This window comes from Hermetia illucens, chromosome 1, assembly GCF_905115235.1.
Source record: "Hermetia illucens chromosome 1, iHerIll2.2.curated.20191125, whole genome shotgun sequence".
NCBI lineage: Eukaryota > Metazoa > Arthropoda > Insecta > Diptera > Stratiomyidae > Hermetia > Hermetia illucens.
In genome coordinates, this window is record NC_051849.1 from 85841458 (window position 1) to 85857967 (window position 16510).

Consider the following 16510-nt stretch of genomic DNA (forward strand, 5'->3'; position numbering starts at 1 on the left):
AGCAGCAGTTGATCTGCTGACTGCTCCGAATCTCTGACCATTCCTCTCCTTACGCCTTCCTTGGTTGAGTTCCTCATTGGTAATCTTGACCCCAATGCCGGACCTGGCCCAATGGCTTCCTAACCTCTTCCTCCTTGTCCTCAAGAGCGGAGACCCTTCTCTTGCTGTGAACTACCGCCCCATTTCTCTTCTCTCCTCTTGCTCCAAAATCCTGGAAAGATACGTCAACGACTGGTTGACCGCGCACTTCATTGTCAAAGAGCAGCATGGTTTGGTGAAACATAGATCTACGGCTTCAAACCTTCTGGTCTTTGCCAACTTTGTTGCAGGAGGTACATGCTATTTATACCGATTTCTCCAAAGGCTTCGATACCGTTGACCATAACATTCTTCTCTCTAAACTTTCATTACTAGACGTCGCTCCATCAGTCATCTCCTGGCTTTCTTCCTATCTCTCATACCGTTCTTGCAAAGTTTCTTTTCATGGTTACTCATCTCGTTCCTTCTCTCCTTCCTTTGGTGCTCAATGCTTGGCCCGCTACTCTTCCTGTTTTTTATCAATGACCTCGCCTTCATCCTCACCTGCCCGTATTTGCTTTACGCAGACGACCTTAAATTCTTACAGTCCAACCTTGATAATTTAGTCCGTTGGTGTTCGGTCAACAAGCTAACACTGGGTGGCAACAAATGCCACGGGATGTGCTATTCGCTTAAACCCTCCCTAACATCGTTTTCCTATTCTCTCAGTGGGCAACCCCTTTCACTACTGACGTCCTTCAAAGACCTGGGTGTAATATTCGACGACAAACTTCATTTCAATTCCCATTTCGTTGACATCATCAATAGAGCTTCCATGTTCGGTTTTATCCTACGTTCCTCCTCCGACCTTACCTCAATTCAGCCCTCCTTAAAACTATCATATTTTATTCCCTTGTCAGAAACATCCTTGAATATTGCTGTGTAGTCTGGTCCCCCTTTCGCATTCGTGACTGCCGCGCTCTTGAAGTTGTATAACGCAAATTCACCCGGATCCTATTTTACGAAAAGAACCTTCCACGGGTTGATTATCCGGCAAGACTTCGCACTCTCAATCTCCCCTCCCTGCAGCAACGCCGTATATTCCTTGATATGTGTACTCTTTTCAAACTCTGCAATTGTCTGATGGACTGCTCGCCAACTCGGATATTACTTTCCGTACAGCCTCGTTTCATGACACACGTAGTACGGACATTTTTGATGTACCCTTCGCGGAGCTCGAGATTTACTTCCACTCCCCGATCCCGAGTCTATGCCCAACCTACAACGCCCTACAGCTTAGGTCCTTTGACTCTATTTCCTTCTGCAGTTTTAAGCGTAAAATAAGCCATTCATTTGCTTCTCCCTCTGAGGACAATATGTAATAAGGAATTTTTGTGTGTATTGCCTCCATTAAATAAATAAATACATGATGGATGGGGCGCGAATCTGTCTCAGATAGCGAATTTAGGACTCGGTAAAAAACTGAGGACAGCACACCGCTTTAATAAATTAATTCCATATTATGTAACCCAATATGTGTCCTTTATAATAAGATTATAAAAATTAACTTTGGTTGCTTCATTTAATTTTTGTATAAAAAGAACAAAAGGTATAGCCACTCTGTATGTAGATTGAATATAGAATTGGGCAAAAAATTCAAACTTTATGTTTAATTTTTTTATATAAGATCATTTCATAATTATAATTAATTTTACTTTTATTTTTTGCTTCCAGACACGAACGATGCTCCTGCACTTTTCGGTGCACTGGATTCTGCCTTTCTCTTTTGCTATGCTGCGGCAATGTTTGTGTCGGGATTTGTCGCTGAACGAGTATCGATACGCTACTTCCTTAGTTTTGGCATGATCCTGTCTGGAATATTCACGTACCTATTAGGAGTAGCGAAAACATCGAGCATACATAATCTTTGGTATTTTTTGATTGTGCAAGCGTTTGCTGGCGTTGTACAAACTACTGGCTGGCCTGGTGTTGTAACCGTGGTAGGAAGATGGTTTGGAAAAACAAAACGTGGCTTAATATTCGGTATTTGGAATAGCCATACTTCGATCGGGAATATTCTGGGATCGGTTATTGCAGCTGCATATGTTGAATCTGATTGGTCGTTATCATTCATTGTACCGGGAATAATAATGGGATGCGTTGGGTTCATTATATTTCTTTTTCTGGTCGATTCACCCGATCTCGTCGGCTGCCATACGCCAAATTTAGGAATACATCGACGTGTTTCGAGTGCATCAGATATTGAAGGTGCGGCAGATCCACACACAGTGCAGGTATGTAAGATTTTCTGGCTTACAGATAACTGATCATTAATGCATGATTCTGCATGGCGTGGTTTGATTTTAATCACTATTTATTCAACTTTCCATGAATCAGAAAGTCATTGTTATTGAACCGGTAATAAATCTTGGGAGTATAAACACTGTAAGTGCATGCACAATTTAATCAAAGTCGAGTTTTTTTAAAGTAGAATTCTTCCAGAAGTAAGTATGTTGATGTTGAAACAGGGAAAAGAATTAATCCTTTTACTAAAATTTGTAGACGAATAGTTATTGTGTTTCCTTTTTTTGCGGGAATAAAAATAACACAATTAAATAAACGTTCACGTATGTAAATTACTAAAATTCGGTACAGTAGCTAAGCCATAGATGTTGATTGCAATTCTTGGGTTTATTCATTTATGTGCCGTTCTGAGATAATATACAATATAACAATCCATTTATTCTCTAATGTAACAAGATGTCTTTATTTATCCATATTAAATATTTGTTGCATGGTTACAGTCTTTTCTAATCTTATTCAAGTGAAATGTTCAATTGAATTTGGAAAAAAATCCAGTTAATCTTATTGATTTTTATCGTCCAGAACATAAATTAATAGGCACTCATTTCAAATCAAAATCAGAAGTACATATTCATTATTGAAAATAGTTTTATTGTTTCTCGGAATCCTCTCCGAATGAATACTTTTTTTATATAGATTCGAATTATTGCTTATAAAACAGTAACGCTCCAATTGCGATAACTCCGAGGCATGGACACATTAGTCTCCTGTTTTGGGTTCGAAACTATTATGCGAACAGTATTTTGCCTCTTCAAATGCATAGTTAATTGTAGGGTACAAAGCAAGTATGGCGAAGAATGACCGAGGGCAGCTGACTATTTAAATATCCAGAATTGATCACTTTATAAGCTCTGAAACCCACTAAAGGGGCATTTTGGATCAAAAATATGAAACCATTGGCTTTGAAATGACTATAATACAATCTACATGTCAGCAGTGTTACAAAAATAAGGTCCATACCCGTCAATTTACTGTATGCATCTAACACAGTCAAATGTTTTATTATTGTGCTATTTGTTTTGTATGTCGATATTTTCCAACAAAGCTGGCGATTATGAAGGACCTTCAAATTAATATATCAATGAATGGTGTTTACTACTTCATGAAGTCTTTGATATACAATTGTTTTGTCGCCGAAAGGTTTAGTAACTATTTGATCCGTTGCTCTTCAATAGACAGGGGAATAGCAAAGTAAATCATGCTATGGATATTTTCACAATTTATGATGACTTTCAACTCAGATCAAATTTGCAAGTCCCTGCAAACTGATAAAATCTTCTGAATATGTTTATTGTTAAAAATTTACGATGTTCATGCCTCTAGCAACATTAATGAAGTCACTTCACAATAAGATGAATGCCAGAAGCAATATCCTCTTCATGTCCATCCAACTGCTAGCCTACGCTAACCATGGGACACCAGATAGCGACTACGAATATCGAATTGGTGGGCCTTAGCGCAAAACCGGGATGAAGTTCTTTATTAAAGCAGCTTCGACCGGACACCGGTTGCCACGCCGCTGCTGACGATGATACTTGCAAATACAAAAGTATCCTCCTATACCTCAATTTAGAAATTCGTTTGAAATCCTCTTTCTCTCTCCTCCATTAATGAGGTACACCTATGCACCATTGCTGATCGTATACTGAAATGGGTTTTAGTTCCCCCAGGAGTGCCCGGGACGCATGCACCCCTCTACTGTTCTACACCATTTAATCCTGGGGCGACCCACTTATCGGCTACCTTTGGGCAGTGGATTGCACCGCATACTACAGTCAGCAGTGGAGTTGTCACTGCACCTCCCGGGTCCACGGGTAACTAGTATGTGCCATCGAAGTTCTTCGTTCGAAATTGTATTGGCCAGCGTACCTTGATAACATGCTGCAGACAACTGATGCGAAGATTTTGAGCTTCTGAATAACTAGCAACACAGAAAGAACATTAGCACTGAACAGTTCCAACCACACTCTGAGGTATATGTATGTACTTCCGATGTTCTGCCCATTAATGCAGTTAGAGAGAGGGCAATGACCAGTAAGACTGGAAACCTTAGTTTTCTTGGTGTTTATATTCAGCCTGCCTCTACTTGCCCCTCTTTCCAAAATCAGAATCGCTAGATCAAGTCAGAGAGCAGTGAGCAGTGTGCAGAGAGCGAGTGTCGTCAGCGTAGTCAGGGTATATGAAGAAAGATGTCATAATCCATTCAAGCCCTCTACGTCTTCCAAGCAAAACAGCATGAAGAACGTCACCGATAACGATGAAGCTTTCGAGATGTTTCTTGATGCGGTTGAAAATTTTTTTTATTAACTTTGCGACAGCAGTTAGCACTCAAATATTCCTCAAATTTTCGCAATCAAAACGAGTACCGTTTTTCGCGACTTTAGCACTTTCTTCCATTCTCTGAGAAAAGTTGCGGATTGTCAGGATTTACAGATGAATGGAAGTAGTAGCTCTACTGAAAGTGCAGGATCAGCGATGAGAAGTTCCGTGGGACGACTGTTAAGCCCGGCTTAGTGCATTGATAATCGAGATAATTTCGTGTCTATTTCCGAGAGGCGGAGCTTCACCGGATGTGATACGGTTGAAAGCTCTGGTGAAGTCCAGGAATCGACCGGTAACATACCTTTTATGACCATCGCAATATTTTGGATCACGTGCCATTTTTTCGTGATGTGGTATACGGTTCTGAAATCATTGATATCTGCGGTAGTTTCTACTCTCCTGACCAGCGCAATAACAAGTTCCCTTTTGTGACGGGACACACTACGCTGAACTCACCGGGATTTGGCATGATATCAGAGCTTGAACGCGTCAAGCTCAGCACCACCTGCAACGGTCAATAGAGCTTTCAATTCCTAACGTTCGCCGGTCTAGTAACCGTAAGCATTAATCCAACACTGGATTCACGCTTACTTCCGCAATGCCGCAAGGTAGTACTCTCCAGAGTACCACCATCCAACCGTCCAGCCTGTAACACTGTAACTCAAGCTCAAGTTGAAGAAAATGAGCATTATAATGCCATCGATACCGTTATGGAGGAGTGGACGCACTTTCAAAAAACCAACCCGTGTCCTGATACGATAGCCACTATTTCGGTCCTTGTCTGAGCCATGGATAACATTTCTATCGCAAAAAAATAACTCGACAGGTTTTATGTCCCCGGATTTCTACTCCTTTTAGTCACCTTTTACGAAAAGCGACGAATGCTTTGAGTGAATTGTCAATACCCACCTCACAGAGGAGTCGTTATCTTAGTGGGGTAACGATGCGCGAATACTATTAAGTGTACCCCTGAGATGTGTTTGGCGAGAAGAAAAGAAAATAATTCAAACATAGAAAAATTGAACAAGGAAAGCATTTATAATAATGTTTGTTATATGTCTTTGTTTATTATATGCGTTCTGATGTTTTCAACAAAAAGCCAAGTGAAAATCCATACATATTATGTTATCAAAGAAGCTCCTTTTGTTATTGCTTTGCATTTCCTGAAAGTTAATAGCATGTCTTTTATGTGATGTGATATGCAATTTGAAATTGGCCAATTTATCGCTATTAGTGTATCAGAAATATTGCAGTAATTATTAGAACTGAAAAGGTATAAAAGCAACACATATTCAAATATGCGGTATATGATTCGTATTCACATATGCCGCTATGTAACACAAATAATAGATGTCAATGAAACTGTGCCCGTTTCACGGCAGGACAGGTATTTTTTTTCATTAAATCCATGTTAGATGGATAAAATTGATTGTCCACATGCTACATCAGTCATGGCCCATTGTAACTTTTATACGAGTCAACCTATTGTCATTTTCTACCAGTACCTTAGTCACACGTTTTATTCAAAATTGTATCAACCCGAAGTAATTTGTTGACGGTTCGTAGAAAAAACTAATGGAAATCCATGTTTTGCTCCCATGTAACATAACAGCAGAGACAAGAATTTAGGGGTGGAGTAGCCTCATCTTTTAGTGATTTCAAGGGTTTTAAGGAATATAATTAAATCTATGTGCACGACATTTTGCTCGGTATTATGGTCCACCAAGGAAAAGATTGGTATTTTGTTTTGGAATATACTCTATCTGTCACTGTAGGTCTATGGTTGGTGTAAATTTCTATGTGGGGCGTAGCTTGCCTTGGTTGTTTATTTCCAGTCCAGTTCTATTTGCCTCCCTCTCCATCTCCAAACAATAATATGGTTGCCATTCATCCCTTGATGGGGTATAGTGCGTCAACTACAACTCGCTCGCACTCTTCCTCTATTGTCTATTGTCCTCTGCCAAGTGCCCTTGGGGCGACCGACTTATCGGACATCTTGAAGGATGGCTTTTACTGTAGCTAGCAAGGCAATTGTCGCCCCTCCTTAATGTGTATCTTATCAACTGCCCCTTTCGCTTTCCCATCACAGTGCGTATGAGTACCAGGCTTGTGCATCGACCTAGTTCTTCGTTTGAGATCAGATCAGTACTCCGATGATATGACGCAGACAGGCCTCATCGATTTAAACGAAATTCGGTGGACATATGAGAATTCTGAATCACCACACTCACTGTGAGTGCCATAAATTTATGGGCAGTTAAAGGGGGCTCCCCATACATGTGGGGGGAAAACACAAAACCTTTTATATCTGAATCGTCTGGCTTCCAATTTCCCGACACTGTTCGTATAATATTGTCCGCTATGCTACTAATCGTAAGCAGCAACCAAACAGAACCACTCTTCGCACTTTGTTACAGTTTTGGTAACGTCCAAATCCCAAAATGAAGGCCTCTGTTCTTGCACGAAACAGACCAATCCACAAACTTCGACCTCCACATCTGGACACATGATAGATGATGCAGCAGAAAAGGTAGATTTCGCGGGTTCCCCCCATTTCAGATAGTCGATAACCGATTTGATTTATGGTGAGGACCAATCTTTTTATCCGCTCTCGATGAGTTTTCAGCGTATGAATATTATAAAGTTATCGGTTACTAATGAAAATTTCTTTTTGAATCGAGAAACTCATATTCATCTATATTCGCGGAACGTGAACGTTTTGTTAAAACATTGTATACAATACTGAGATGTTGAAAATCAACTAGTCGGGAGAAGTCTAGTTCGTTATTTACGAAAATCGGGTCAAATGTTCACCTCCCTGGGGAGGCATGAATTCGACTTGTTTTTTAAATTAAAGAAACTTGTTATCCAGGCTTCTTTAATGGATTATGTTTTTCTAATTAAAAACAGTTTCTTATTGTTAATATATAGCGTATTTGGCAGCTGGATAATGGTGAGTCGGCCGGCTAGTCCATAAGTTGACTCTAAGATATTGGAAATAGCTGATTGGAAAGCAGGGATGTTTTGAGATGTCCCTCGTGTCTTCTGTCTCGGTTGTGAACAAAATTGCCGACCACATCTCCTCTTACCATTCATATATGCTTACAAATCCGTTTACCAATAAAAAGGGGGGGGGGCTACTTTTAGTCGGACTCAGACTTCCTTCAAACTAAAAATTAAATTAAAACGAATCAGAAACCGGAAACTCGGAGCTTCGGGTATGAAAGGTTTCTTATGTAAAAATATTTGAGTGTACATTTGCCTTCGATTGCAGTGAATTTATCCAAAAGAGGCAACTTTGTTCATTAGTAATAGTACAATTTCCACTACACTTGGATGATACCACCTATATTTATTATTACAAAAATAACTGATCCTAGAATAAACTTAAGGGGGGTTCCAGTCAATTTCTAGAAACTATGGTAACAAATAATTTTGTAATTTTACTGATTTTAAAAAGGTTTTGTTAAATAAAAACCTTAAAAAGATAATATAGCTTTGTCATAAAGATGCTTTTATGCTTTCCCGCCATGTAGCAATATAAGCCCTTAAAGTGTTTGGTTTAGGGAAAATACAAATCGAAAAGAGCGTTCGCTGATTGCGAGTTAAGATATACAAGGCAAATCGTTTCATCGGAGAAATAAGATGGCCGAAGTAGTTTGTTTCCGAAATAGTTCAGTAATAGTGTAGATTTAACAATAATAATAAAATACAAGTAATTGTTGCAGACAGGGTGTGCGTATGATATGGACTCTATAATTTCTTATTTAGGAATTCAGAAAAACAGTACGAATTGAAAGCGAGGATTAATTTAATCCAATAAATATCTTAAAATTCACCTGAACGAGTGTATAATAAAGACACGGTTGTAGTTGTTATAAATCGAGCATCATATGAGGCTGATTTTTCAGCTGTAAGTTATCAACCAGTTACTAGAAGTGGAGAAAAGATAAAAAGAATCCACCCGACTGTAGAAACATCCATGTGATTCGATTGATTTTAACTTGTAGGACGCTATTAGAGATGGGGTTTTGTCCCGGAAAGCCTCCTAATGAGGAATCGTTTATAATTATACGTATAGTATCGAGTTACGTCATACATCATACTTGTGGATCATTTCAATTTCATTCATGAGACGTAGAAAGCTCCTCTTTTTGGAAGTCTGAAAAAATCACAAAATACTTATATTTCTTACTAAAAAAATAATTAAGATTTGTTTCTTTTATTTTTTTCAATACTCGGACTTCTAAAGACCTTTTTATGTCAGACCCTGAGGTTTCCGTAATCAGAATCCGTACATGCAATTCTTTAGCCGCGAATTGCACACACTATTTCCGTACATGTTTCACTGAATTAGGTAGCGTACTAATAAAAGCCCGCTCTTTAATTTTTATACAAATTTTATTCACAATTAATTATAAAATATTTAATTATATTCGAGACGTATTAATAACCAGATGTCTCGCTCTAATTTTGGACCTGGACTGACTCTTGAAGGCGAATCCCAGGCTCTTTTATGTTTCACCTCAAAATTCCAGAAAGATACGAGAATACTTTGTTGCTGAGTCAATCGATCAAAGGAAAGACGTGCATATAATTTTCTTAAAAAGCTTTTGATTGCTTGATTATATTGTGCTTCTCAAGAAACTTGGCTCATATGGTTTTTCGTCTGGTTGAGGTGCAACTTAAGTGGTTCAACAGCTGCGTTTCAACTATTTTTTTTCTCATCTGGAGTCCCCCATGGCCCCACCCTTGATCATTTCTATTCTCCTTGTTTATTAATAATCTCCCTTCCTTGTTTACTGGTTTTGTCTTTCGTTGCATCACTTAGTCACCTACAATCAAACCTCAGCCAAGCTTAAAGAATGTCTGGCTTCGTTCTTTGCTCTTCGCTCCTCTTATCAGTTCAAGAATGTTCATTCATCAGTCATTCTGTATAGTTCCTTTGTTCGCAGTATTCTAGAATGTGCTTCGGTAGTATGGTGCCCTTAACATGATTGCGAAGTTTACTCAACCCTGCTTTTTAAAAAGAACCTTCCCTATTCCAGAGAAGACGAAAGAAATTCGAGAAGATTAAGGTAACACCTTAATCTTCTCGAATTTCTTAGTGTGTTGTTTTTTCAACTGCGCAGATCTCTGGTTGATGCATATGTCCTTTATAAATTATGCCACGGCCTAATGAGTTTGCTTAATTTAATCATTGTTGAAGATGAGAAAGAAGATCATTAGACAAAAGCATATAATATATATAATATATAATTAATCAAGGTTCTAAACGATAAAACTTCTTCTTCCTTTTCTTCAGCCTTTGTCCCGTTCACAAGCGGGGTCGGCTCGTCGTGATCAGTTTCGCCATTTAGTTCTAGCGAATGCCCCCCCCCCCTCATCCAGCGTATCAAGCCACCGTTACCTTTTGGTCGTTTACCATCGACTTCGATGTTCAAATCAATCTTGGCAAGTGAATTTTCATTAGCACGAATTACAGCAATTGGGGATATCCTCATTTTGGATGTGATCGAACCGTGACACTAGTCCAACACAACATCTTCGTCTCCATTACCGCAAGACACTGTTCATTGTCTTTTATAGTCGGCCAACACTCAGAGCCATAGAGAGCGACAGAAAGGATGACATTGCAATAAATTTTAAATCTGAGCCGATCGTTAATACGTCGATCACAAAGAACACCAGTTGTGGAACGCCACTTCATCCAGATTGCGTTAACGCGTGAAGCAAAGTTGACCCGAGGTATTTAAATCCCTCAGTTCTGTAGGGCGCTGGACGTTGGATATCCCGTGTAACGGTGTTCATAACAAGAACAAAGAGGAGTGGTGAGAGGGCACTTCCTTGATAAACACCGACCGAGACACGAAACGGTTTTGATGGGGTGCGCATACTTCGAACTTTACTTTTCGGATCGTGGTAGAGCAATTGAACCCAGCACACGCGTTCTTCTGGCACTAAGTGTTATCGTAAAGCATACCAGATGAGTTCGTTTGGCACACGGTCAAACGCTATCTCCAGATCCAGAAATGCAATGTAAAGAGGGCGATGTTTCTCATGGTGTTTCTCCATGAGTAACCGCGCAGCGTGTATTGCGTCAGTAGTTCCGCAGTTTTTGACAAATCCGGCTTGATTCACGGTTATTTCAACGATTTCGCGAAAACGGTTTTTAAGAATAAGTTCAAAAATTTTCATGGTATGGGAAAGTAACCGGATCGGATGGTAATTTGAACATTCTGCTGAACTACCTTTCTTTTTCCATATTGGAACAGTGGTAGTTTCTTGCCAGTCAGATAGTGTTCTTCCTTCCTGAATAACCTGATTAAAGAATTCACTGAGCTACAGTGTTGGGTCCCAGCTCTTCGCTTTCTAGAGCACAGATGCGATGTCGTCAGGTCCTGTGGCTTTCCCCAATTTCATTCTTTTTATTGCCTCCTCGAGTTCAGTTGCGCTGACAGTTAAGTCCTTGAGTGTTTAACGTAGGTACCTGTCGTGGAGACTTAATCCTACGGTATTCTTAAGACACAGATTGATTTTGTGACCACAATCAGAGCCCCGCAGGGTCAAGCAACAACGGTACCAGTCTATACCAAGTGCATGGCTTAGCATTCTTACTGGTGGATGCAAGGCCTACCTAAATCTCCACCGAACTAAGGAGTACGGCACGCAACGTAACACCACGCCGAGGCCCGAAGGTCTCTTCTCGTTTGAGCATCAACAACAATCCCCATGAAGCTCCCACTACGGAGCCAACCGCAAACAACTCACATACAGTGGGAGTTCACCCGAAGTATGAGAGTCTAGGAGCTATTCCGGTTCCCAGGGTACCAGTATACCCCTGGTAAGGTTTCGTGACCAATTTGCCACTTCAGCTGAGTCCCCGTTCAGAGTTGGATCTGATCGTCCTAATTAGGCCTTTGGAGCGTTCGCCTACTGCATCACGGCCGGCAAATCAAAGTGAGTACAGCGTCTCCCGGTGCCACCACTATGGAGGTTCTTCTCGGCCACTTGGTTTTGGTTTGGCCAACAGGGTTGCCGCCATCTTCCTTACCGCCACCTCTGAGTGCTGACATGAAAGTCCTGGTGAAGGCATAATCCCACGGTCCTCTTCGGACACGGATTGATTTTGGGACCACAATCAGAGCCCCGCCATGCACACAGCGGTCCTGGTTTATACTGAGTGCAGGCTCACTATTCATACCAGTGGATGCGAGGCCTATCTAACACCTCTGCCGCAACTAAGGAGTACGGCATCCGAGTTGTACAATGCAACTCCGCGCATAACCACAACCGCCATGAAACTCCCACTAGGGGGCCAACCGCATATAACCGGGCCGAGAGCACATCCTCCAGGAATTCTCCTGGAGCATATGCTCTCAGAGGGTCATCCCGCTTCCCATGGTACCAGATAACCTCCGGTGAGACTTCGTGACAGAGCCACTTCAGATGAGTCCTTTGCAGACTCGGGTCTGATCGCCCTCCTCGAGTACGTGGGGACGGAACTCTGAGCGCTGATAGGTGGAACTGGTCCAAATGTCGGCAATGATTATGGAAGTGGAGGATGAGCAAATTCTTCAATTGAAATCTGCTCGAAATATTCTCGCCATCGCCGTTGCGGCTCGATGGTTGGTAAGCAAAGTACTGTTCTTGTCATTAACGCAACAGAAGTGTTCGATATTCTTTGTACGTTCGTTATGGCTTTTAGCAAGTCGATACAGACTTCTCTCGCCATCCCGAGGGTCCAGTTTATCGTAAAGATTTTTGTAATGCTTCGCTCGGGTGACAGCGACCGCTTTCCTTGCTTCTCGGTTGGCATTCTTATAAATTTACCAATTAGCAGGCGTTTTATCGTGCAGTAATTCACGGACCTGCATTTCAACATCATCATTCCAAAGCCAAGTATCTCGATTGATGTACCGCTTACCCGGCTTGGTGACCCCGAGGGTTGCAGAGGCCGCTTTGTGGATCGTGTCTTTCATTTGCTTCTACCATTCTTCCACATTCGTAATGGTCGGTAATCATGTGAGTGAGATCGTTTCTTCTTTCTTCTCACCAAATCGTCACCATTTAATGCGCGGCGGGCCAGTGCGTTCCTCACGCTGTTTTATCATTGGCCGATGTAGAGTTGCTATGGTCTTGAATGTAGGAAGATGAGATAATCATTTGATGAACCATGTATTCATAAGTACAAGATCATGGGTGTCCGCAAGATCGATTAAACGCTCGCCACCCTCATTGCGCGCTCCGAACCCCCGAAGTGCTCTTGCGAGTTCCTCGGTCTTTCCAATTAGGGTACCATCATTTAGCGTGCAGGCACGTCTTTGTTTTGTTCGGTTTGTTCGGACTTACTTGCTTACGTCCTCACGCCGTCCATGCGCCAAGAACCCTTGCTGATTTTTCGACAGGACCGGGGCCCGTCCTGCCGCGTCGACTGAGGGGGACGCCCTAGCATTCCTCCGAGGCCTGCGACTGTACATAATGTTTGTAACGACATTGTATTCATTTTCTTGGTCACCAAGAGAGATCAAGTGGGATTTAGCATAGTGGAATAACTCCAACTATACTCTATTTACCTCTTTCCCTGATCTCAGCATTTTATTTTTGTTTTACTGAGGATAGTGCAAAGTACGTTGCCTCAAACCCGCTTCCTTTACCTGGGCTTGGGACCAGCATACTATGTTAATAGCATGACGAAGTTCCAATCAGGCTGAATGAAGTCATACAAATGAACAATATTTGTTAGATTTTAAGGCGTTTACCAACAATTAAATATTGATGTAACATATCCTCGCCAACAGAAATAGCATCGATAAAGTACTGAACTCAACTCACTGCCCTTTTCACGCAAACGTTCGAAATGAATCTCAAAATAAAGAGAAATCTTTAGAAATTTAAGCTCCAAAATGTTGTTTATCCGTTTGTATGTGTAGCCTTAATTATTATGATCCATTACGCATCTAAGTTTACATATATGCATATATTTGTTACGTTTTTAGCATGTTTAGTCATTGGAATTTTATGTTTGTGTTGTTAAAACGTTAAAACGTCTTAGTTACTTGTGCGTGTTTCAACTTTCTTTCATTTCTTATATAAGATAAATTCATAATTTGATAACATGTCTCGCTTACAGGAAGTGTCATATCGTCCGACAGAGCGAACGCCAATGTTATCAAGAACAACGGAGCCAAGATTATCAGAACGAGCACCTATTAAATTATTAGATGCTTTATATATTCCAGGAGTAATTGAATTTTCATTGTGCTTATTTTTCTCCAAACTCGTAAGCTACACATTCCTCTACTGGCTTCCTCTCTATATACAATCGTCCAGTAAGTATTTTAAGGAACATTGCGATTGTTATGATTAATTGACATGAATCGTCATCTTATCTGAGTATGTGATTAACATTTTGATGTGTCTAACAGCTACGTTAGGAGCGACGTATAGTGCTGATCTCTCAACAATATTCGATGTGGGCGGTATTGTAGGTGCTATCACTGCCGGAGTAATTTCAGATTATACCCATATGTCTGCAACGACATGTGCCTCAATGCTGTTTCTTGCCGCTCCAATGGTAATTTTTTATTTTCGCCATTGATACGTGCAAATTATTTATTGGAAAAAAAATATTATTTCAGTTGCTACTATACCATCAGTACGGCGCTGTCTCACTGACCGTTGGCATTGTGTTACTTTTCGTTGCTGGAATCCTAGTTAATGGTCCTTATGCATTGATTACTACATCAGTGAGTGCGGAGCTAGGTAAGGGAATCAACACTTAAAATAATTAAAAATGCGGGAGAAATGAAAAAATTATTATGAAAATAAAATAGTTAAAATTAATCCGAATTAATCTGATCTATTTTTCTTTGGTAAATGCCAGGTACCCACACTTGCCTTGAGGGTAATTCTCGAGCTCTAGCCACCGTAACTGCAATCATCGATGGGACGGGATCAATAGGTTTGGAAAATACCTCAACAATAATAAAACAAGAATTATCATTTCCCATGTTTATCGACAGGTGCTGCGGTTGGACCTATGCTAGCTGGCCTAGTGTCATCATCGGGCTGGCAGAATGTATTTTATATGCTCATCATCTCTGATATATTAGCAATGATCTTACTAGTTCGATTAGTTTCAAAAGAATTCGCTCGATTTAGGCGAAACGCCAGAATAGAGTAATACTTATTTATTGCTTTAGTTAAAGCATACTATCAAATACAAATTATGATCTACATTATAGCTGAAAGAAAGTTATAGTCAAGGATCGTAGCATCATACAAACAACTGTGAATATAGTATTTGTATTGTAAGTATGTCCGTTAATTTATTATGATTCCGAATTGACAACCTTTCTTGAGATAAGAATTACTGGCATAATGCGAGCAGTATTTATAACTTCACGGAAAATTATAAATCAACGAAAGTTTCTTTAGGGAGTTTAGTAAGTTAAATAGTTTACCAGTTCCTAGGTGCTTTACAGTATACAAGTTTTTTTCGTTGAGAAAATTGATATGTTACGTTGACTACTGCTCGCAACCTGTTGTACTGCTACAAAAAGAATTTATTCTATAGTTTGTGTATTTAGTATTTATTTCTTAATATACACCTTGTATTTTTTACGAAACAACTCGGAAAATTTATCAAATTTTTCTCTGTCGCTCTTTATATACTTCTTAAGGAAATTGTTGTGAAGATATATTTTTATCTTTATATTAAAGCTGTTTTTAAACAAACTGTAAATGTAGTGTGTCTTCTTTCAGCAAATGTCAATTAACCAGAAATCTTTGAAGCCAGCATTTATTTTTTCAAATCGGATCCGATTACTAGTTGATTTCTTATTCGTTGTTTCATAAACCATTTTATCACTTTTTAATAATAATAATAATCGTTGGCGCAACAATCCATATTGGATCAGGGCCTTGAAGTGTGTTAGAGCACTTCATTCAAGACCGTAACGGTACACTAGGAGGCAATGTGGTCAGCATTGCGCTCATCACTTTTTTTAAGGTTTTGTGTGAAACAGTTTTAGTTTAAGAGCACACACCATACATGTGAAAGGCAGGGCAAGTTTTTTTTTCACAGAATATGACTATGTGGAGTATCAAAGTGTTAAATTGATATTTTTCGAAACTGGTCCCATTTTTGATATCGGGTGAAAAGTAGTGGAGTAGAGGGCTCAAAATATGGCCCTCAAAAAGTCTAACAGGTCTCGTTCTCAGAACCTATCGAATCGAAAAATCTGAAATCTGCATTCTATAACGTGTATGAGATCATAGTAACATCAATTCGTCAATAGCACAACAAACTGAGGTTTGGTTTTGTTTTAGTGCTTTAGTGATTTATATATCAATATTAATTTCTCGAGACAGATATGCATGCATTTATATGTATACGTTAATGAAGCTTTTTATACATTGAACCAGCGGTATTCAATATACGTACTTTATATGTACATATGTATACTTTTAGCACGAAGTAAATCGGAAATAGGTGTATGACTAATTTAAATAGATGAATATAGAATACAGTATTCGGTAATAGGCAATGTTTTTTTGTTTAGACTGAGCAGAATAACCACGTCTGCAATATGTAGTTTGAAAAGATCTGACGGAATATTTTGGGTTTTTAGCCATATACGAATGGGGAAATGTAGGTAGAAAGTTTCTCACATAAGATGAACACAAAACCTTTATACCCGAAGCGCCAGCTTCCACTAATTCGACTTGTTTCATTTTTGGTTGGATACAATTTTCACTCATTATGAAACAAGTTTCGAATAAAGATTCAAAAATACGCTTC

The 16510-nt window shown here is 39.8% G+C and overlaps 1 protein-coding gene across 3 annotated transcripts in view; it reads left to right on the plus strand.

Annotated features, from left to right (window-relative positions):
- Positions 1-15451, plus strand: part of LOC119652565 (glucose-6-phosphate exchanger SLC37A2) — a 36618-nt gene extending 21167 nt beyond the window's left edge. For 2 of the 3 annotated variants that reach the window (XM_038056778.1, XM_038056786.1), the window contains 7 exons: positions 1753-2312; positions 2416-2463; positions 13838-14036; positions 14133-14281; positions 14346-14469; positions 14591-14668; positions 14730-15451. In XM_038056778.1, coding sequence (XP_037912706.1) covers positions 1753-2312; positions 2416-2463; positions 13838-14036; positions 14133-14281; positions 14346-14469; positions 14591-14668; positions 14730-14890 — 1319 coding nt within the window. In that variant the 3' untranslated portion in view covers positions 14891-15451. The remainder of the gene's footprint in view (positions 1-1752; positions 2313-2415; positions 2464-13837; positions 14037-14132; positions 14282-14345; positions 14470-14590; positions 14669-14729) is intronic. The other variant, XM_038056793.1, reaches the window with a different exon arrangement.
- The last annotated feature ends 1059 nt before the right edge of the window (positions 15452-16510 follow it).